This window comes from Loxodonta africana, chromosome 20 (genome assembly GCF_030014295.1).
Source record: "Loxodonta africana isolate mLoxAfr1 chromosome 20, mLoxAfr1.hap2, whole genome shotgun sequence".
NCBI lineage: Eukaryota > Metazoa > Chordata > Mammalia > Proboscidea > Elephantidae > Loxodonta > Loxodonta africana.
In genome coordinates, this window is record NC_087361.1 from 33,499,516 (window position 1) to 33,523,539 (window position 24,024).

Sequence of the window (24,024 nt, forward strand, 5' to 3'; positions counted from 1 at the left end):
GGTTGTAGTTTTTCTGTCTGAAAGCTACCTTCAGTTAGGAATCAGGTCAAAGTTAGTTGAAAATAATTAAGTAAACCAGATGATACAGGAATTTACCTTTACTAAAATGTTGTCTTATGTAAAACACAAGCAATAACAACAACAACAAAAGCCACTGCCCTGCCAGTGCACCTTTCCTTTCTTATGTTTGTTGTTGTTGTTAGGCGCCATGGAGTTGGTTCCGACTCGTAGTGACCCTATGCACAACAGAATGAAACACTGCCCGGTCATGAACCATCCTCACAGTCGTTGTTAGGTTTGAGCTCTTTGTTGCTTGCTTGCTTTCTTAGGTAGGGAACATCAAATACTTGATTGACAGAGTTTTTTTTTTTTTTTTTAACACAGCATTATAGGGAGGTTTTCAGATACTTACATCTCTCTGGCTGATGACAAAGTTGGTGAAAGTATATAAACACTTGATAATAAATCTTCAGTACAGCTTTGTAGCTGATTCATTATCTTTCTTCCCTTTGTACTGTAGTACTTCTTGCAAGTCCTTTGTTGTTGTTAGGTGCCATCCAGTTGATTTCTGACTCATAGTTGACGCCGCACGACAGAGCAGAACAGCCCCATAGGGTTTTCTTGGGTGTAATCTTTACAGAAGCAAATTGCCAGCTCTTTCTACCTCAAAACTGCTAGGTGTGAACCACCAACCTTTTGGTTAGCAGCAGACAGCTTAACTATTGTGTGCCACCAGGGCTCCTTTGCAAGTCCTTTAACTGTTGTCATTTTTAGCTTCCATCTGCAGTCAGTAGTTATAGTAGTTACTCAGTTAAATACTTGTTGAATTGAAGCTGTTTACTGGCATGTATTGCTTCAGATTATTTTCTTCCTGTACCTTTGCCGCTTATGATCATTCTTGTGGTTTTAGAATTAAACCACAGAAAGAAAACAAACAAGTAGAGAATTTGCTATATTTTTTTCTCTTTGCCTTGCCTTTCCATCTGTATTTTCACGTTGGATAGACTCTTCTGTACTTGTATTAAAATTATGTTAACATCAAACCAAAAACCAAACCTGCTGCCGTCCAGTGGATTTCGACTCATTGCACCTCTGTAGGACAGAGTAGAGCTGTCCGATAGGTTTCCAAGGAGTGGCTGGTGTATTCGAACAGCTGACCTCTTGGTTAGCGACTGAGCTCTGAACCACTGTGCCAGCAGGGCTCCTACATAACACCAAATCTGGCAATTCCTTTCCTTCATGCACGTTGACTTTTGGTATGCTATTTTCTTACTTGGTTAATAAGTCAACCAAAAGCTTCTGATAGTTTCTTTTCCTTTTATGATATTTATTCACTGTATTTTAGAAGGTAATGCATTGTTCATCTTAAAAAAGGTGGTATCTTAGAACAATTTAAGTATATGCTTATAGTTTCATTTATTAGTGATTTTGGTATCGGTGATCTTGATGGATTTTTTGGATGATTACTGTTCTTAGTTTTCTGATTTTTTTAGCAGATAGGGCAGCCAACGTCCTGATTTTTGGGGGATTAAGAGGGTTCCTGGGACGTGGACTTTCAATGCTAAAGCTGGGGAGGTCCTGAGTGATCCAGGACAAGTTTATCACCCTAGGAGATGGTTCCTATATTTAAAAGAGAACCAGTTAATTTTGTTCTACCTCTCCAGTCAGTAAAATAAAAATATATGGGTCTTCCATGTACTTTTATTTGGAGGTTGTGTTCAAATAACTGTTTTCAAAGTGAGAGTGCCTGTTGGAAGGCATTTCTTGGGAGCTGGTCCTAAAATGCTGCTCTGTGTATCTGGCTCTCTAAACATGCAATTTTGGAATTATTTTATGTTTCCAAATTATGTGTTTAAACCATTCAGTTGTTTGGCTAATGGATAAATAAGGATTAAAACTTGAAGATTTTCCAGCATCTGAGACCAGAATTTAGAGTTGTTTTGAGAATTATTTTTTTTAAATATAAGTTTCAATTAAAAAAAAAATCTCTTAAGTGGTATAATACAAAATGAAAATGGGGCTTAGAGAGGGAGGTAATTGATCAAAGTGATCCAAAACTGAAGATACAAACAATCATATTTTAAAAGACAATATTCCTAGGGCAATGGTATCAAGTAAATAGCAGATATTTGGTAGCACATCTATACCAGATTTCAGAATCTGTACATTAAAGAATTGTTAACATTTTAAAGCAGCAGTAGTGTTTTAAAAAAAAAAAAGGGCAATATTGAAATCAAAGTGTTATAACATTCAGAGTTACAGATAAAAAAAAGTGGGATTTAGCATATTTAACAAGGTGTCAAAATGTTTTTTGCAATTATTGGAACGTTTTTAAAGAAACCTTTAGGCAGTATATATATTTTTTTTTTTAATAATTTTTATTGTCCTTTAAGTGAAAGTTTACAAATCAAGTCAGTCTGTCACATATAAGCTTACATACACCTTACTCCATACTCCCACTTACTCTCGCCCTGAGTTAGCCCTCTCCCTCTTTCCAGTCTCTCCTTTCTTGACGGTTTTGCCAGTTTCTAACCCTCTCTACCCTCCTATCTCCCCTCCAGACAGGAGATGTTAGGCAGTATATTTTTGAAAATATTTATCAACCCCTGAAATATTTCAAACATGTTGGCTCCCCCATTCCATAACTAAGATAATATATTAAAGAAATAATTTGTGGATAAAGGTATACACAATGGTGCGAAACTTTAGATCTTGATAATCCTATTGTTTTTAAATAAACTTCTCACATGAGAAAACAGCAAATTATAACACATGTGTGAGCTGTTATATTATTAAGCTATTTAAAAATATTTCTAATAAGTCCTTAGTAAAAGGGCAATATATTTATAGTAAGCGAAAATAAAAAATAGAATATTTCATAATATAAAAATTGGTTGAATAATACTGGAAAGAAAGATAACTAAAATAATAGTCATTTCTTTCTGAAAGCACATGGAATTATACGTATTTTACTATGTATTCTATTCTTTCTGTACTTTTCATAGTGAACATACATTATTTGAACTACTTTTTATTTATGAAAGTAATGCATTACTTTTAAAATCAGCAAGTGTAATTTTTATTTTTTCCTGTTTATTTCAGAAGTGCTTGTTTACAGCATCAGTTAATTTTTCAGTTGAGTAAAGTTGGCGCACAAGTTTAAGTTGTATGTGTGTGTTACACTTTCTGCTCCTGGAATAAAACTTGAAATTTTCTCTCCATTTCCTGACTCAGTCATTTCGTTTTGGGAGTGTATATGAATAATATGGTAATTCTTATTCTCTTTGAAGAGCATAGCCTTACAGGTATACGTCAGTCATATTTATTTTGTTGTGTTTTTAATACATGGCTGTGTTATAGTTCTCTTAATACTTAAGTAGAGATATAGTTTAGAGTCATTATTAACAATGTAGACTGTGGAGTCAAAATACCAGAGTCTGTGGCCCAGATCTATCATAAATGTACTGTGTTAAATCAGTTCAAATACTTAACTTTGCTGTCCCTCAATTTTCTCATCTATAAAATGGGGCTAATAATAACACTGCAGGAGTTTTTGAGGATTAAATGAGTTCATATATTTTGAGCACTTAGAAAAGCACTTGGAGCATATTAAACACAGTATAACTGTTTGCTATTATTGGAAACCCTGGTGGTGTAATGGTTAAGAGCTACGTTTACTAACCAAAAGGTCAGCTGTTTGAATCCACCAGGCGCTCCTTTAAAACCATATGGGGCACTTCTGCTCTGTTCTGTAAGGTAGCGAAGAGTCAGAATCTACTCAATAGCAATGGATATTATTATTATTATGGATAAGACTAGTAAGTATATTAAAGATGGTACCATTTCATAATACTCAGTTATATGAGACATGCGTATGACAGTAGGTTCAAACTCTAGTTCATTGTTTCACAAATTGTTTTGTTGTGAGCTACCATTTAGTTGGCTGCTAACACATGGCAATCCGACGTACAAAGGGATTAGACCATTGTGAACCATAGAATTTTCATTGGCTGCTTTCAAGGTGCATTAGCCTGGAATCAGATCTGGGTCTCTGGCATGGAAGGTGAGAATTCTACCACTGAACCACCAATGCCTCCTCCTCAACTTAAGTGTGCACTAAGTTCACATTTTATGCTTGTAAAGTACCAGTTACAGATCCTCATACCCAGAGGTTATGATTGAACAGCTCAGGGACTAGTTATTTACATTTTTAACCTCATCCCAGCCTTTCTGAAGTAGGTGATCCATGGATCACCCATTAAGAAATACTGCTTTCATTTATGTTTGATATTTTAAATTTAAAATTCTCTATTGAGTGGATAGTTGTGATTACAATTAGGAATGGCTCTGCCTTAAATTTCTGGAGGATTTATTTTCATGAATCTATATACGCATCTGAATATATCTAAACACAGCTTTAGACGTACATCTTGTAAGTGAATTATACCTTGTTCTCACTTACTGTCTCATTATTTGACATTTTGCATTTATGACAATAGTAAAAAATCTACTATCCGACTGTTTTGTCTATTAATGATGTACGCCTGGTGGTAATGAACAGTATGAATGTTGAGGTGTGAGGTGAGAGTCATGCTGGCTTTGATGGTTAAGGTTATATGTCAGCTTGGCTGGGTCATGATTCTCAGTGGTTTGGCAATTATGTAATGATGGAATTTGGAAGTTATGAATGATGTATCCTCTATTTTTTGATCTGATGTGGTCATCCTCCGTTTTCACATAACACCGATTTCACATAATGGCCTGGTTTTTGGAACATAATCATGTTGATTAGTGAGGAGAGGGTATACCAATTTTAAAAGAAAATTACTATTACTTTTTGAAGACTAACTTACGTCAGAACATTTCTAAATTTAGTAACAAAACAAGTTAAAAAAAAACCTTTTACCTTATCCCCCATCTTACTTCCTGTTTCAGTGTTACCAGAAAGCTAGAGAAATTCTCAATATATTGAGTTATTCTAACAGTTATTTGCAGGCTAAATAAGAAGAAATGTAAGTATATTTTGATAATGTTATTTGAGTTCAATTTATTATGAAGAAGAGGGTTTCAGAAACGTTAAAATACGACAAAATCCACAAGTACCACAGCCTCCACCAAACTGAGTCCAGCACCACTAAGATGATGCCTGGCTACCACCACCAACTGCTCTGACAGGGATCATAATAGAAGGTCCTGGACAGAGCTAGAGAAAAATGTAGAACAAAATTCTAACTCACACACACACAAAAAAAGAGACCAGACTTACTGGTCTGCCAGAGCCTGGACAAACCCCAAGGGTATGGCCCCTGGACACCCTTATAGCTCAGTAATGAAGTCATTCCTGAGGTTCACCCTTCAGCCAGAGATTAGACAGGTCCATAAAACAAAACGAGACTAAATGGACACACCAGGCCAGGGGCAAGGGCAAGATGGCAGGAGGGGACAGAAAATCTGGTAATGGGGAACCTAAGGTCGAGAAGGGGAAGTGTTGGTATGTGCTCGGGTTGGCAACCAATGTCCAAAAGAAATACGTGTATTAATTGTTTAATGAGTAACCAGTTTGCTCTGTAAAGCTTCCTCTAAAGTACAGTAAAAAAAAGTGATTAAGAGATGAAAACAAACAAAAAATAATGAAATCTAAAGTGAAAAATAAAGTTGAAAACATTGATTTTTCTTTGGTCAGCATAGCCCAGGAATTAGCTTGGAATGGCACGAAAGGTAAGTGAAATAATTAGGTCTATTTGCTTCCTAAAGAGAAGAGGCAATTGATACCTGTTAATCGGTTTAAATCCATATCCAGCCTTTTAACTCCCTGTGATCACGCAGGGCATGACCAGCAGCTTGGAGCCTCAGGGTTTGTGGCCTCTAATTAATTCCAACAGACTTTTCATCTTCCCAGGAAAGCTCAGTTTTGGTCTGAAATGTTTGCTTCCATTGATTTGAAATACGTTACGTGCAGTTTTGCATACTATTTAACATGTACTTCTCTTTCTGTTTTAATGGTTGTTTCCATGTGCCCACACCAAAAGTTTATTTTTGGTTAAGAATTATATAAATGCATATACAGTACATTGTTTAAACACATACAGTGTCATTTATATTCACTTTGCATCTTTAATAACTTTAAAAAAAAAGATTCTATTTGCTCTTTCAATTAATTTTATTTTTATTCCTAGTACAAAGGTGGCATAGCGTGGACATTCAGTACATATTTATTGATTGAATGACTGAATGCTAAAGATTTTGCAAAACTTGGATTTTATTTTCTACATATTTTAAAGAATGTTGGCTTTCACAACTTCTAGGAAAAATATTTTATTATGAAAATAATACCAGAAAAATACAGCCTAGTCAGAAACTACAGAACATTTAAAAAAGGAAACGAAAGCTATCCTTCAATAATCTGTAAGAAATCAGTGTTAAAGATTCCTTTCAGGTTTTAGATCATTTCCCGCCCCCCAGGTTTCTTTCTCCCTCTAATGTCTTTCTTCTCAGTCTATCTTAACTAAAATTGTACAGCTTGTGTAGTTGTTACTCCTTGTGTTATCACTATACATGATACTGTGTACAGGTTTCAGTGTCCTTAGGATACATTTAAGATAGCTCCCTACCTTGACTGGCCCCAAAAGCCTTATATCCCCTGCACAGCGCTTGGTATGCCAAGAAAATGCTTTCGGGGAGACTGTGACCTCAGGGTTCCTTTCCACTTTGGATTTATATTTTCCAGAAGCAGGAGTAAGGATTTCGCTTACTTTCTCTGCCTTCCTCCAAGCATCTATATCTGTCTATACCTTGCCCTACACTATCCGTAAATACACGGGTTCTTCCATCATTTTCTTCTTCCATTATCCATGATGATTCATTCAACAAATGTTCCTTGAGAACTTACTGAGTTCTAGGTACTGTTCTAGGCACTGGGGTATAGAAATATTTCGTGGTCTATGGTCTACCTATTGTTTAATTATATACAAGTATTTCAGGATGTTATAAATATTTTCTAAACAAAACTGATTTTATGACTCTTTCCCTTCAAAATTAAGAAATGACTCACAGAATAATGACTAAAAGTAGTGTATTTCACTTTTAAAGCTGCATTAAAATAAAATACAAAATGATATCTGTATATAGTAATGATAAATACATTCTCTTATCCATAATTAAAATGATTTCAGTATTAATAGAAGACCTTTTTGGATTCTTACCTTTTCGCATGAAAATTGCAAATGTTAATATTTTATGTATGGTGATTTTCCCCATTAGGTTAACCACACATAGCTTTGCTTTGGAATGATGAATTATTTAATGCCATGTTAGAAAAGAAACATCCTTGAGTAGATTTTAAGTTAATATTTGGAAGATCTTTTAAGTCTCCGCATTGTGTCAAGTTTAGGACCTGCTTCTCAGCATCTTTTATTAGGGTGTCCATTAGATTATAAAAACTGAAAATAAGACATGGGAAAGATACGCTGAGGGACAGATGACAATTAGTGTCCTAATGTGTAAAAGAGTTTCTTCAGAAATTCTCAGCTCATGTCAGAAGTACTGACATACTATTTAAAATGAGTGGAGTTGGCTGCATTCCTACAGGGATTTATCAGTAATCCTTTAAAAGGTTATTTTAAACATTTTGTTTTCCAAAAGTATAATTGTCCTTAGACAATTATCCTTAAAATTGCAATTCCGTACTCTAGCTAGCAGACATTAATAACTCACCTAGAATAAAAAAATAAGGGCTCTTTAAATATGGCTCAAGTATGACTACCTAATTCAAGAAGCAAAGTTGAAAGCTTTATTTTTTAGTACTTTAAGTTACTGCCTTGGCAACTTATAATATATGGCTTCTATGAAAATCTAATGCATCTCTTTAGAGAAAAAAAAGATAAATACTACTTTGAATATTGATTTTTAAAGACCTTTTGATGAAAAATTTATCTGTATGTGTTTTTACATACTTTTAACTTATGACTTAAAAACATGATTTTAAACACAAAAATAAGATGATTTGTCCAGTATAGATTCTCTTCAAGGAAATTTAAATTCAGGACAGATGAGGTTTGTGTGTGTGTGTGTGTATGTGCAGTTATGAGTATTTTTGAGTTGCCATTTCAATAGGGAAGTCCCCTCAATATACATGTTCTGTATTGGCTCAAATCTATAACCATGTAGTTTTTCCATATTATAAAGAAAATGAATTGCATATTCACATTGATTATAATATTCCATGTAATTTGTCCTGATATTTAGGAAATCCAAGTTTATGATTATATTTTCCTATTAATAATAAAATGCACGGGACCTCCCAAAGACTGTGTTTCACAATTCAAAATATTGATGTTCCAAAATCCTTTGTGAGTGAAAATTGCAAAGGTCCAATTGTCCTGGCTGCTGAAATCAGCCATTATATCTTCAGCCTTAAATGTTTTAGTCCATCATGATAAGCATTAATAAATGAAAGGATTATTTGTGGTGTTTGATAGCCTTAGTGTATCTGCAGGTAACAGACTTGAAATGTTATATTGAACAATTACAAACTTAATCCATACTCTGGCTGTTGATAGTATTGCATAGTGGTTAAGAGTTTGGCTGTTAACCAAAAGTTGGCAGTTCGAATCTACCAGGTGCTCCTTGGGAACCCTGTGGGGCAGTTCTACTCTCTTCTATGGGGTTGCTATGAGTCGAAATCGACTCGATGACAGTGGGTTTGGCTTTTTGGGGGTTAATGAGCGGGAAAATGAAGACTACCATTTACTCAGTAATGTTTTAAAACCACTAAGTGTGTCTTTTGAAGTCCCAGATGGATTGCTACAGTGGCTACAACAATGGGCTCAAACAGCAACGATTGTAAGGATGGCACAGGACTGGGCAGCATTTTGTTCGGTTGTACATGGGGTCACTATGACTTGGAACTGACTGGATGGCACCTAAAAACAGCAAATGTCTTTTCAGTTTTGAAAGTAATACATTTAATCGGTGGAGATATATGGAATATTCTCCGTAAGGAACAAACATGCTTTATTGTAGATGGTTTTGGATATAGTCAACTTCTGACCATTCTCAGTAAAACAATAAGTATTTGTTGGCTGTATTAAGTACTGTAGTTTTATTCTATTTTGTTTTTCTACCCTTTTGAAAGGTGTTTTGCTGAAATTGTGCCAGAGCCTTCCAAGAACTGTGTAAATGAAAAAAAAATTTTTTTTGAGTTGAACTCTCACCTAAAAGTAGGGACTGGTTTACTTTGCAGCTTTTCTTACAAAGCTAGGAAAAAAGTAACTGAATTCTCTATAAATTAATGAGTCATAGTGTAATCTCAGGAGAGGGTGAAAAAGAGGATCATAAAGTTAAATAGTATTGCTTATGTCAACTTCCAAAATACTAGGTTAATGTTTCAGCCCATGGCTTCATGTAACATTATTGTATGTATTAGGGATTATACTAACCTATAAAATATGGGTATTACTAGGTCCTCATTTTACAGATGAAGGCACTAACATTAAAGAATAATAACAATTTATCCAAGGTCACACTGCTAACAAGTAGCAGAGTCTAGACTTGAACCCAGACAGTTTGAATGCAGTCTCTATTTTTAACTACTTCCCCCCAGATGCTAGATTAGTTCATGGCTTTTTTGTTTGTTTATTTATTTTTTCTCATGCTATTCCTTCCTTCTTGAATCCAGTTTCTTCTGCTACTTCCTGCCCTTTTATAACTCTCATTGCTCAGTATTATCCTTGTTAATATTTCTGTCTCCTTTGGTAGACTTCAGCCTGTTAAGGTCAGTGGTTTGCTTTTGTATTTCTTGTGTTGTATTCCTTCAGGGGGTAAAAATGGTTTACATACAGCTAGGAGTTTGATTTCATCATCATAAATCTCATGTGACTTTGATATATTTCCTAGAAATACTTAGCACTTATGTGTATATCTTTTTCCAGCTGTGGTTATATAAATATTTAGATATTTTAGTCACTTGTGTTTATATTTTATCTTCCAACCAAGCAGTTGTTGAAGGAATTCTGCTCTGACCTTTTCCCTGGTACTGGTCTTGCCTGAAGTCAGTTGTGTTATATTCTCAAGGTTCTACCATGATTCTTGCAGAAGACAGCTGATATTATCATCCTAGTCCCATTTTGAAAGCCTGACCCCATCTATCCGTTTCCTCTTTTACCTTCTCTTCTCTGTAATTTTTAAGTTCCCTGTGCAGAGTATAATCAGAGGGACCCTAAGTGTGCAGAGTAGAACAACTCCATAGGGTTTTCAAGGCAGCAGATCCCCAGGCCTGTCTTCCAAGGCACCTCTGCGTGGTTTGAACCACCAGTGTTTCAGCTGGTAGTCAAGCGCTTACCCATTTGCACCACCCAGGGACAAGAGTTGAATCGACTCGACAGCAACTGACAACAAAAACGTGCAGACTGTGCTTGAAGCTGGAAGTTTGTTTTGCCAAGTGTAACATAAATCTTACTACATAAAATATTCCCAAATTAGTATTATTAGAGTGGTAGTTGTTAGGTGGCTTATAAGAAGTCATAGAATTTATGGTCGAGTAGATAAGGCTCTTTATGAGCAATCAGTCAAGAATGTTAGAGGTTTTGTGTTGAGTGAAGTGGACGACCCTTCTGGGGAGGAAGATTGCAATCACTAATATGTGCCACTAGGGATCTTCCATCTACACACTCCTGAGATTCATGTGTCTCCTTCCCTATTTGTTTTTGGTGTAACTCCCAAACTTCTCCTTTGAGAAGGTGAGTCACAGTTATTGCTGAAAATTAGGTGACTTTCCCCTAAAGTGTGCTGGGAATAGTTTAGGAACCAGTGCTATTAAATTTTAATTATATAAACAGTTCCATAGGAATTGAGGTTCTCAGAATATTAAAAACTGATAATGTAAGAATATAGAAATGCAAACTCATATTTAGAGAAGACGACACAGTGCAAAGAACACTTTATACCTCCATTTATTGATCACACATTTATTGAGCCCTTTCTATATTAAAGGTCTTTACTGAATTTAACAGTACCAGTACCAGTTGCCATCTAGTCCATTCTGAATCGTGGCGACTCCGTGTATTGCACAGTAGAACTACACTCCATAGGCTTTGTTGTTGTTGTGCACTGTCCAGTGAATTCCGACTCTTAATGATCCTATAGAACAGAGAAGAACTGCCCCATAGGATTTTGAAGGCTGTAATCTTTATGGAGGAAACCCTGGTGGTGTAGTGGTTAAGTGCTACAGCTGCTAACCAAAAGGTTGGCAGTTCGAATCCACCAGGTGCTCCTTGGAAACTCTATGGGGCAGTTCTGCTCTGTCTATGGGGTCTCTATGAGTCAGAATTAACTTGACGATAGTAGGTTTAGTCGTTTTTTTTAATCTTTACCGAAGCAGATTATTAGCACATCATTCTCCCCCGGAGGGGCTGGTGAGTTTGAACAGCCGACCTTTCGGTTAGCAGCTGAGTGCTTAACTGCCATGCCACCATCGTATGGTTCACACTTAGATATTCTGTGTACAAGGAAAGAACAACAGAGATCATCAGCATTGGAATCAAGGATGGACAAAGCCTGTTTCCCTATGGATTCTAAGTAATTAATCTCAGAATTTGTGAAGTAGTTAGAAAGAGCAAGGGTTTTGAATTTGACATGGATTAAGTCTCAGCACTACCACCTCCCAGCTAAGTGACAGCCGAGAGTCTCAGTTGCTCCGTATGGACACCAGATATAATAACACCCACCTCATAAAGATGTTGTTGTGATTAAAGGAGATGATGGATAATTAATATTAGTTTTCTTTTCCACTCATTTTCCCCTGCTGAGATTTGATGACAGAAAAATGTATTATAGCTTTTATAGAGTGGATGGTTGCCATTTATGAATATTATTATCGGAGGTTAATCAATCACGCGTTATAATATCACCTGAGAATTGGAAAGTCCCTTTCCTGAGGGTTGTACATTATGTGAAATAAAAGATTTCTATGGTTTCTTTATGATTTCTCAACATATTGGCTCTACAGTCGAATAACTTTTGCTAACACTATCATCTTCTTTGATTATTACATGCTTAGTAGAGCATATTTTCTCTCAGTGTGCTCTTCAGAAGCAAAGTTCAGTGACATGTCCTTCAAAAACAGAAGAACAAAAAGAGTTCAATGGCCAAATACATTTGGTGGGTGCTGTGTATTATACCCCTCTTTCGGCATATCATAATGCACGTTAGCAAGATTAAAGACGTTGATAACTGCAACTTTTTTTTTTTTTTTTAACAATACCAGCACTAAGAATCTGAGTAAAGAGTGCTCCACAGAACATTTTTCAAAATTTAGCCTAATACAGAGAGCATTTTTATTGCTTAAACTTATTTTTTTTTTTTTTTTTTACTAAATGCTGCTGTGCAAACATTGTGTGAAAACTGGGGCCTGAGTTCTCCAGTCCGGAAAGTCATTCTGGCTGTGGTCCAGGTATATGGGATTGCAGGTTAGGACAGAAAAAGTCCTGAGCTCCACCATACTTTAGTGGAGCCTGGGTGATCTCCAGGTTCTGTAATTGGCCGTTACTTCCTCTACGCACTTTCCCTAGACAGTTTTATTCTTTCCCATGGTTTCATTTGCCAGCGCTAGCCTAATCTATGGTTCTTGCTGAGGTTTCATTTTGGACATCAAATCTGGAAATTCAGTTGGCAACTTGTCATTTCCATTTGGATATTGTACAAGTATCCCAAACCTCCATGCCTCATACTGAATAGATCGTTATCTCTGCCCACCTACTCTCACCAAATTCCACTCTTTTGTTCTACCTTCATAGAAACCACCCTTCATTCATTGCTCAGACCAGAAACTTGGAATCTCCCTTTATTCTGTGCATTTCATTTCCGTCATTCTAGCACATCTAGCCAGTAAGTAGATAGTGTTGATTTTATGACTGCGTAGCTCTAAGATTCTTTGCTCCATTTTCTCTTCTGTCTGCCAATGTACAAGTTCAGGTTCTCAGAATTTATTACTTGAAGAGTGCAAAAGTGTTCGCACGGACGCCCTGTTAGTTTGACCTGTTTCCATCTGGTTTCATACTGTGAATTGTGAGCTCTTTAAAAACAGATCTGGTCATGCTGATCTTTTACTTAAAATCTTTAAACGGTTTCCCTTTCCTTCAATTCGATTTCAGAAATTTGTCTGGGTGCAAAAATGCATCACATTATGTCCTTAACTCCTTCAGGTACATGCTTCCCAGTCTCTGATGTGCACCTTATAACACATACCATACTAATCTACCTTCTGGCCCCGCTATGTACCATACACTCCTACAGCTATGTCTCTGGGCAAAACCATCTCCTTTCTTTTCTTCCTCCCTCATTTCTTTAAGTCTCATCTCAAGTTTCAAGTTTTGAGGGATGCCTTTTCTGACTTCCTCAGGTACTTTTAGGCACCCTTTCCCTGTGTTCTTATAGCAATTTATGCAACCTTATATCCTACCTGGAATGAAGTTTCAGAATTTAAAATAAAACTTGCTGTAATTAAATATAAATTGCCTCAGCAGTTGACCCTCATTAGCATCCACCTTTCATAATTACAGCTTAAGTATAGGCCAGTAATATACTCCTTTATTTTTTGAAGTTTTACTGTACTGGCAGTTATGAGCAATTTAAATTTCATTTGAGTTCACTATAGTGTTAGTGAGAGTATATGCATTTCCAAGTTACTTTTTTCCTCAGTTGCTAGTTTATTTCCACGTCTTTTAGAGTCTAGTTTCATATCAAGAATGTTTAGCATGCTGTATGCTAACTAAAGCTACTTTTCTACAGCTCAGATTATATGTATATACATGTATATATCATGATGAATATAAGAAAATGATTGATATTTTAGTTCATTTATGCATTTTACTATAGGCAGCTAGGTGGTACAGTTAAGCACTCAACTATTAGTCAAAAAGTTGGCGGTTTGAACCTACCCAGAGGTACCTCAAAAGACAGGCCTGGCGATCTGCTACTGAAAGTTTACAGCCTTGAAAACCCTATGGAACAGTTCTAGTCTACACACATGAGGTCACTATGAGTTGGATTTGACTTGATGGCAACTAACAACAACTATAACATCCATTTTACTAAGAAAAAATATAAAAATTTCAGTTGTTACAAGTTAAGACACCACAAGTCCCATTCAGGGCTTAGAGTCTAGTAGAGGTTGAATACTCTGCATATTGATTACAAATAAAAAATAAAATATTTTAAAGTGTCTTTGTAGAATGCATTATTCTTAAGCTTCAGATCATTTTGTTTCGATAGGTCTCTCTTGTCAGCACTTCATTTATTCTTTCGCTTATTCAATACATTTTTATTTAGTGCGTGCAGTGTGCTCAGCATTCTGCCAGAAACAAGGGAAGAAACAGTAAGCAAAAAGAGACCCATACCACTATTATGTAAAATGCAAGACAAGGTTTACACAAAGGAAAAAAAAAATCTTTGATGGTTAAGAGGGAGAGGGTGGATGGGGAGGGGAAATCACTAACTAGATAGTAGACAAGTGTCAACTTTGGTGAAGGGAAAGACAGCACACAGTATAAGGGAAGTCAGCACAACTTGACCAAGGCAAAACCATAGAAGCTTCCTAGAAACATCTAAACACCTTGAGGGATCGAGTTACTGGGGCTGAGGGCTGGGGAGCATGGTCTTGGAGAACATCTAGGTCAATTGGCATAACAGTTCATAAAGAAAATGTTTTATATCCTACTTTGGTAAGTAACGTCCAGGGTCTAAGAAGCTTGGGAGTAGCCATCTAAAATACATCTATTGGTCCCATCACATTTGGAGCAAAGGAGAATGAAAAAAAACAAAAAACTAAAGACATGAGGAAAATATTAGTCCAATGGTATAATGGACCACATGAACCACAGCCTGTACCAGCCTGATCCCAGTAGAACTAGATGGTGCCCGGCTGCCGCCCCTGACACTGTGATAGGGATCACAACAGAGTATCCCAGATAGAGCGGGAGAAAAACGTAGAACACAATTCAAATTGACACACACACACGCACAAAAACAAAAAAACAGACTTACTGGTCTGACAGAGACTAGAGGAATACCCTGGATGCCCTGCTAACAGAAGTGAAGCCATTCCTGAAGTCCACCTTTCAGCCAAAGATTATACAGGCCTATAAAACAATGACCTGCTTCTTAGTTCAATCAAGTATAGGAGACCAAGTGGGCAACACTTACCCCAAAGTAAAGATGGGAAGGCAGGAAGGGACAGGAAAAATGGGAAGAATGGACATAGAGAACCCAGGATGGAAAGAGAAAGGGGAAGAGTGCTGACACATTAAGGAATTGCAACCAATGTCACAAAAAAACTTGTGTACAAGTTTTTGAATGAGAAAGTAATTTGCATTGTAAACTTTCATCTGCAACAACAAAAAAAAGAGACCCACAAATCTTACTGAGTACTGGGAAAAACAGACTATATTCAAAGCATCACATAAGTAAATGTAAAATTATGATTCTGATAATTTCTACCAAAGATAGCTATATAGTGCTATTCTGGTTTATAAAATGGGCCTTTAGTTTTGTTATAGAGATCAGGAGGGCAGAGATTTGTGAGAAGATCGGATGTTAACTAGAAGATTATTTCAAGCCCAGACATAAGCTTCGTGGTGGGATGAAGCACAGCAAGTTTGTAGAAGTGACAAGCAGTTGGGGTGAAGAGAGCAAAGAGTGGAGAAGGAAGAGTAGAGAGACGTGGGTAGGAAGTTGAACAGGCTGGCTCTTGTAAGCCCTTGTTAAGGACTTTATCTTAAGAGCAGTGAGTTTATTTTAAAAGCCCCTGAAGTAGAGGAGTACCTATATAGTATTTGCATTTCAAAGCCAGTATCATTATCTGGCTACTTTGAAGTGAAACTATTTAAGAGGCTTTCCTAAAGTCCTGGTCTGAAGTGAAGGGAATTTGAGCTGGGATGGTAGCTGGCTATAGAGATAGAGATGAATAGATTGATTTGAAAATATCTGGAGAGGAATTAAGATTTACAGAACTAGGGGAAGGAAAGGGAGGTACCAAGGAAGATAGGTTCCCACCAGGAAGTAGTCACTGAGATTGGAACACTAGATGAGAATAAGTCTGGGGGGTTGATTCAGAAGTTAAGCTTTAGGCTGTTGAATCTGAGAAGTCTTTGAGAAATATATATATTTTCTCTAAACATAGCGACAGTAAGCTAGGAATATTAAAAATTATGAAGCACGATCTCTGTTTTTGAGATTATAATCTCATTAGAAAAAATAAGGTACCAGCGCATGAAATATTTAAATGGCACATACCCTCAGGGCTTCATTTATTAATTCAGAATGCATTCCCTTACCCAGTATCCTCTTCCATTTAATTATTTAAATTTAATTATTTTAATATTTCATTTTAAGTCTAATAAAATGTGAATATATAATTACAAGCAACTAATTTATTAATAAACTAAGACCGCATATATCTTCATATATTTTTATTATTTGTAAAGATGTAAAGGTGTATATAAATGCCAGTTTCATTGTATGGAGCCCTGGTGGCACAGTGCTTAAGAGCTAGGCTGCTGAACGAAAGGTTGACGTTCAAATCCATCAGCTGCTCCTTGGAAACCTGTGGGGCAGTTCTACCCTGTCTTGTAGGGTCACTATGAGTTGGAATCGACTTGACAGCAATGGGTTTTTTTGTTTGTTTCATTATATGTTTGAATATAAATATTCATTAGAATACAGCCTATGTTTTCTTAAAGAGTTTATTTGATTCAGTTAACAATGAGATTACATGTCATTACTTGTAATACTCAGGAAGGTATTCAAGAGTTCTCTAATACATTCCTCCATAAAAACAGGGAAACTCATGGTATAAACAGTGTAATGAGTTTTTAATTTAAAGTGTTTGCAGACAAGGTGTTTGAAGAGCAGTTAGAAATTATACGGGCAAAATTGAAGATAACTTTCTAAGGGTGAGGGAGTCAAAGGGAGTCAGGAACTTGAAGGTGTATTGAAGGTGGGAGGTCCCCAAGTGGCTCAAGCAATGAGTCGGAATCCACTGGACGGCAATGGGTGTGGTTTGGTTTTTTGCTTTACTAACCTAAAGGTTGGCAGTTGAACCCATCCAGCAATGAAGAAGAAAGTCCTGGCTATCTATTCCCTTAAAGATTATAGGCAAGAAAACACTATGAAACAGTTCTATCCTGTAACACGAAAGTTGCCATGACTAGGGATCTATTCGACATCAACGAGAAAAGCTGAGGTGGACACCAATAGTTTTATTAGTAGCAAGCTTTAGTTAGTAGAAAGATTTTGTTAGTAGAGATATTTAGTTAGTATAAAGGATAGTTATTTATGTGATGTTTAAACAGGGGTAAAGCCTATGTTTTTGAAATAAGACTTAACTGTACTTAAGCGATATACGAAGATATTTTGTCCATACTTTTGCAGGCTCCCGTCTTCGTCAGGAAGATTTTCCACCTCGTATTGTTGAACACCCTTCAGATTTAATTGTCTCAAAAGGAGAACCTGCAACTTTGAACTGTAAAGCTGAAGGACGCCCCACACCCACTATTGAATGGTACAAAGGGGGCGAGAGAGTGGAGACAGACAAAGATGACCCTCGTTCTCACCGAATGTTGCTGCCAAGTGGATCTTTATTTTTCCTACGTATAGTACATGGGCGAAAAAGTAGGCCCGATGAAGGGGTGTACGTCTGCGTGGCAAGGAATTACCTCGGAGAGGCTGTGAGCCACAACGCGTCGCTGGAGGTAGCTAGTAAGTAAAATGGGCTTTCTGCTTATGGCGGGGGAGTGGCAGAATGAGATCATTTGTCTTCAGAAAGGTAACAAAAAAAGAATCCATACCACAGGCTTTACTGAGGGAATATCTCTAGCTTTCTCAATGAGCACAGTACACTGTTTGAATTTTCTGGATTTCCTACCCTAGCTGTTATGTCAGCCTAAATGGGGATTTACACATAGTTGTTGAACTATTTTGCTTCTGCTTTGGAGATGTTTTCTTTTAAATCTTTTCAATGGAATTGATTTAGTCTCCTCCTTTGTTGTTTTTAAATACATTGAATATAATAAGTCTTTGTAAAAGAAAAATGGCGTAGGATATTTGAAATTTGTCTTCATGAAGAGAAGTCTTTCAACTGGTAGGAAGCCTTGGTTTTCAACTGTTTCTAATTCTGGGAAATATAGTTCTGGTGAAGCTGTGTCCATAAAGGTGTATGTGTGTGGTTCCTCCTTTACTATCTTGGTAATCGTAGTGCATCCTGTAAGGAATATGCCCTCAAGTGTATGTAACCCTCAAGTGGTTAATGGTTTACTTTATTTATACAAATACCAAATGAACTCATTTGAAATTAGCAGGAGAAGGATTTGTTGACCAATGATTAAATTGTTAAATTATATCTAGAGGTTAGATGTGTATTACTTTTCAATAAGAAGTAGACTTATTTTTTTATACATATTCAGGTGGCAGTCAGAAAGTTTCATTCCCTTGAAAGAACCCTGCTGTGTATATATGACAGAAATTGAGAATTGCTTATGGACTGGAGAGACAAATGAAATTTTAAGCTAATAACTTCCAGTTTAATCATATATAATTATATATTGAACTCTAACATAATTGCATATGTTTATATGGTTTTTTCCAAGATGATTAATATTTTGATGTAATTTATGTCCAAAAGTTTAATTATACAATCAGTTTTCATGGTCTCTAATATTAGAATGGCACTGGGTTTTTTTTTAATATTAAAGTCAACCAGAACTTGAATATGTAGAAACAGATAATTATAACATTATATGTGGAAAGGCATTTTGAAACAGATCATTCTAACTCAATTATATTATTGATGTGGAATCAGCCCTAGAGAATTTAAATGATTTGGTCACATTCACAGAGCCTTGTAGTATTTAATTTGAGACAGGATGCCGAAGATGTCTGATATGAACAAAAAATATAATTAGCCAGAATAAAAAAAAAGTTAAAGTAACCATTTAAACTGTGTCAAAATTAGCCACTTAATTTTTTTTCAAACATTTACTTGAAAACCAGGTTTATATTTCTCTATTCTCTTTAATTAATAATGAATATATTACCTCTTTATTGCCTTGGTTTTCAGTGAAGGTCTTACAACTAATGAGAAGTATAAAAGCTATATAATCATAACAGATTATTTTGTTTTTTTCTCTTTTAAGCACACCTTTAAATGTAGCACAAGCAAAAAGATTTAAATGTTCAACCTCTTTATAAGAGAATGTATATTTTGATAAAGTCATGTTTCAGAGTTATGATATTAGCACCTTTGTAACTTTTGAACACATTTATAATTATGAATAAATATTCCCTGTGGAAATAAAATTAACTTTTGAAAACAAATTTAGAGAGTGGTGAAAGATGATGGAGATGACCTATGTCAACTCCTGTTTTTGGTAGGTAAGAAACTGAAGACGAGGAGGGAAAAACAGAGTGATTGAGTATTCTCTGAATTTATAAGTACCATGACTTACAAATGAAGTATGTACCAAAAGAACATAAAAGATGCTCTCTGATATCTCTGCTGTCCTACTCACATTCCTGCCAGTGCCAGAATTTAAAAAAAAAGAAAAACGTGTAGACTTTAATAGGAGGTCTAAATGCTTACCCTCTAGATCTTCGTTTTCAAAACACTTCTAGTTTTGCCTGTGATGATCAACATACCTTTAATGCACTGGGATTTAGAGAGCTGTCTTTTCTAATCTGGCTTTTGTGTAGGTTTTTTTAAAGACACTATTAGTTTCCAGTTAAGTTCCCTAAGCCAGACATTCCATTACCTTGAGAGGCCATTATGGGAAAAGCTTTTCCAGTCTTAGTCAACAAATATACGATCATGGAATTGAAACCAGACATAACTTTGACCAGGAAAATATTAAAACACGTAGCCCCTTAATGCATAATTCATGAGTTTTAGTGTGATATTAATTATTATGTCTCCGAAATGTTTTTAAGTGCCAGAAAAAAGATTATTTTCAATTAAAACAAATTTAGTAAAAGTACTTTTTAAAAAATACTTTTAAAGATAATACTCATTAACAAGTCTTATAGGGAGAGAAATGTGTATATATATGTATATATAGAGAGAGAGAGAATATAGTTTAAGGATCCTTATTCATAATTGTAATAATTCTTTGAGACCATGAAAAAATAGTTTGACCAGTGTGTGCTTTGAGTAATTTTTATAGCAGTTCGATTGCATCTATGAATGGCATGCCTTCATTTAGACACATTCTATTATTTGGATACATAAGTTTTATGGGGAAAAAAATAAGTACTCTTCAGCTTTAAAAGGGTATTGTGTGTTTTATTAAAGAGTTTGGAAATGGTTCTTTAGTAAATTCATGCTTCAGTGCACTATGAATGGATACATGTAGTACTTTAAATCAAATATATTTCAGGTATTTATTTTAGGCCATGAGTACTGCTCATTCACCATTTTTAACTGTGTTTGTGCCATAAAAACAAAACTAGCCTTTTGTATATTACCTAAACAGAGTGGGGGAAAAAAAAAGCGTGGGCCATATTTGCTGTAGGTTAAACCCGTAGTGTTACAGTTTAGGTTTTCCTTTTTTTTTTACAGAATTTTTTTTTTTAGTTTGAGTCCCAGAAGTTCAATAAGAGCTTTTTTTTTTTTTTATTCTCCCCAAAGGCTCAGACACAGGAAGACAAAGATTGTATCTAATTTCTTAGTGAAGTTGCAGCCCAAAGTAATAGCGTTAACAAAAAGTGTCTTGAGGCAACACAGGTTTTACAGCCCAGTTGTTGGTAATGCTTTTAAAAACATTTATCTCTGTTTTATTTGCCTTTAAACCAAGTTTTACAGCTGTAACAACAACTGGATTTTTGGGTTCCTAACAATTGTCAATCTCTCAAACACTGAAAAAAAAAAAGATACGGGATGCCATTTAAAACCTCCATTCCTGTTTAGATACTATGCTTATATACTGTGTTTGTCATATTTGTTTAAATTGAAAAAAAAATACACCAAAAAGGTTATATTTACTGGCTCTCTTTAGAATTATTTATTTTTATTTTCATTCACATCTAGTTTATTACCAAGGGAGACCACAGTGCAGGGTGCTGGCCAACCTTTAGGTGCTGATCCTTGCCAGGGGACAAAAGCTGTATTTCTTGTCATTGAAAACTCAGTTTTGATGCAATTCAGCATATCCACACAGTTATAAAGTCTAAGGCTTGAAATGCTAAGCAACATATAGTAGTTGTTATTCCTAAAGTTTCTACCTGGAACTTTGGCTGTTCATTTCTGTAAAAGAAAATCATTTTTAATTTTAGGTGTTTATAAAAATATATATAAATTATTGTTTGTCTTTGCCAACCAAGGCAGACCTATTTTGATGAGAACATTGAATTGGACAATATAGAAGACATGGGTATTTCTAAGGCTTAGAAAAAATCAGTTTGTCTAATTCATTTTTAAACCCAGCTTTTTAAAATGGTTTTGTAAATAGTATTTTCATGTTTGTTCTAAAGTCAGGTAAATGTTTAAGAAAATATTTTATGACCATATTCTCCTACACCGAACCACTGATTATTAAGTATAGGATTCCATTTTATGCCCAGCACAAATTGCTAGCACAGTTCTTTGGCACAACTTAAGATTTAGTAAGTAATTTGATCTTGGATAATTACATTGAATTTTAAGGAAAATTAATTTGAACCTTGACCCTCATACTTTCCATACTAGAACATGGCTGTCTATGTCATCTGCCAAGCACCCCACGGTCAGCATATGGTTATTTGTTTCCTAGTTAAGCTGTTTTCTCCTGAGGAAGAGAAATACCCTTCAGAGAAGGCAGACATCTGCTGGCTGTCTTAGCTGTCAAACCACGGAAGAGCTGTCTTTCCTGAAGGTTGGGGGAAGGGACATTTTGTACAGTTAATCAATGATTAGGTCTTCCTATGCTTTATTACCTTGGGTACTTTTTAATAGTTATTACTTTGAGGTAAAATGTTTGTATTTTAAAGGAAAAGTTTTCCACTCCTTTTGAAATATAATTTGTTCTTTTGTTGTTATTAAATGATGCTGCCTAAAATGATATAGAATTTGAATTGTCCAATTTTCCTCATTTGGGGAAAAGGAGCAAGTGAACTGACCATGTATGTTAACTAACCATATGTATACCAAGGTAGGATAGAATGTTTTTTCCAAAATCTGACCCATGGAAAGTGAATTACTTTTAGGGGCAAAAGTGGAACACATGAGCAGGTGACAATATATTTTATTATAAAATTTGATTATTTGTGTGTGTGTGTGCGTGCACATGAATCATCAGGATTGAATCAGAAAGTGGAAGTCTTGTTCAGTATCACACAGCAATATCCATGACAGAATGAAGACTGGATCTTGAGCTCCCCTCTGCCCCATTTTGAGCATGGGAGCATCAGGGGACTCTGAGCTCTGTGATCATGTCTGCTTCAAGGTTTAGAACTAGCCCCTTGGTGAAACCACATGGTCTTGGGTGAAGGCAGGAAAGCCATATATACATATATATGTGATATGTGTACACACATTCACACACACACACGTTATTCCTAAATAGACTTCTCTCTTTGAAATTGAACTAGGTCAATATTGTATCTTCAAAAATATTCATTGTTCCCTTAATTTATTTTTTCTTTAAAAACAACTGCCATTTTGAAATAGTTTGACCAGATTCTTCAATATTCTTATATAATGTTTATCTTATTTTTATTTTTAGTATTCAAAGAAGAATGTTAAAGGGTCATTTAGTTGAATAGCGTTAAAGTATCTCTCCGCTTCTTGTACATTTATATGCTGAAATGCACTGGCTCTTAGTTTCAAAGTTGACTCATGATTAAATGAAATGATCCATGTAAATTGTAACACAGTGACTGGCACATCATTGTAATTCCATAAATTTACCTGTTTTTGCCATTGCTTTGCTTATATATTTCTCTCTATCCCACCTTGGCCCGACATTAGAAAATTGAAGGATTGTCTGTCTAAGAACTTTTATTTGAGAGGAATCTGTGTGCATCTGGTTTCAAAGTGGGATCATCTCAGACTCCATTTTGAATTTAAATATATGTTTGCTAAGATAGAAAAATTTAAATAAAACACTTCAGTACGAACATTTTCTTAAATTAATTTTTGATTAAGTAAAGAGTGAGTTAAATATATTCAATTCCGATCTTGAATTGAAATTACCCTTATCTTCAGATCCTTATTGCTAATACAGGACATGCAAATAATATTCACTGAAATCATTTTTGTTTCAAGAACAAATTAACAAATTTCTTTTTGTACTTTTTACAGATAGGACATTACTGAAATCTTTAATTTAAATTTCTATATTTGTTCACTTAGGGGGAAAATGTAATGTTGCTGAGTTTCATGACATAATTACATTTACTAAAAATTTGAGTTTTTATTATTAATTAAGTGTATTCTTTAGTTGCTCCCTTTATAGCAATATTCTGTCATTTTATTGTCTTAAATAGCTAAGATATAAAAATCTGAAAATCAAGGAAAAAGAAACATGAAGTCTCAGTGAAGTAAGTAGTAAGCCCATCAGACCACCTTCCTTATTCAAATACGAGGTTTAAATTGTTCCAAAAGTCAAGTGTAGAGACATAATCTCTTCAAGTAATTATAGTGTGAATTTTGTATTTGTTTCAAAAAGAGAACAGCATCCTTTGGTTACCACGTTAGGAGAGAAAACAGTTGTCGTTTTATTTTGAAAGCATATAAAAATTTGCTCTTTTTTTTTTTTTTTGGTCTTTCCAAAGAATAGTTAATATGAAATACAAAAGCGGACACCTATGTTCCATGATTTAGGTGAGCGGTGACAGTGTTAATGGGCATAAAGAGAAGATTTGAGTTTCAGTAAGTATTTAGACAGAAATAGACAGTTTGCTGATTATTAGAATGTAGATGGTAGAGGAGATAGAACTGAGTCAGAGAAACTGTATTATTCATTTTGGCAATAATGAACTATCACGTTATCTTCTCTCTTAAAA

General features: G+C 35.3%; 1 protein-coding gene across 1 annotated transcript in view; it reads left to right on the top strand.

Moving 5' to 3' along the window:
* ROBO1 (roundabout guidance receptor 1) overlaps window positions 1-24,024 on the top strand; it is a 434,889-nt gene that overhangs the window by 60,500 nt on the left and 350,365 nt on the right. Inside the window, exon 2 of the mRNA XM_003410186.4 lies at window positions 17,425-17,751. Within this exon, the coding sequence (XP_003410234.1) occupies window positions 17,425-17,751 (327 nt within the window). The remainder of the gene's footprint in view (window positions 1-17,424; window positions 17,752-24,024) is intronic.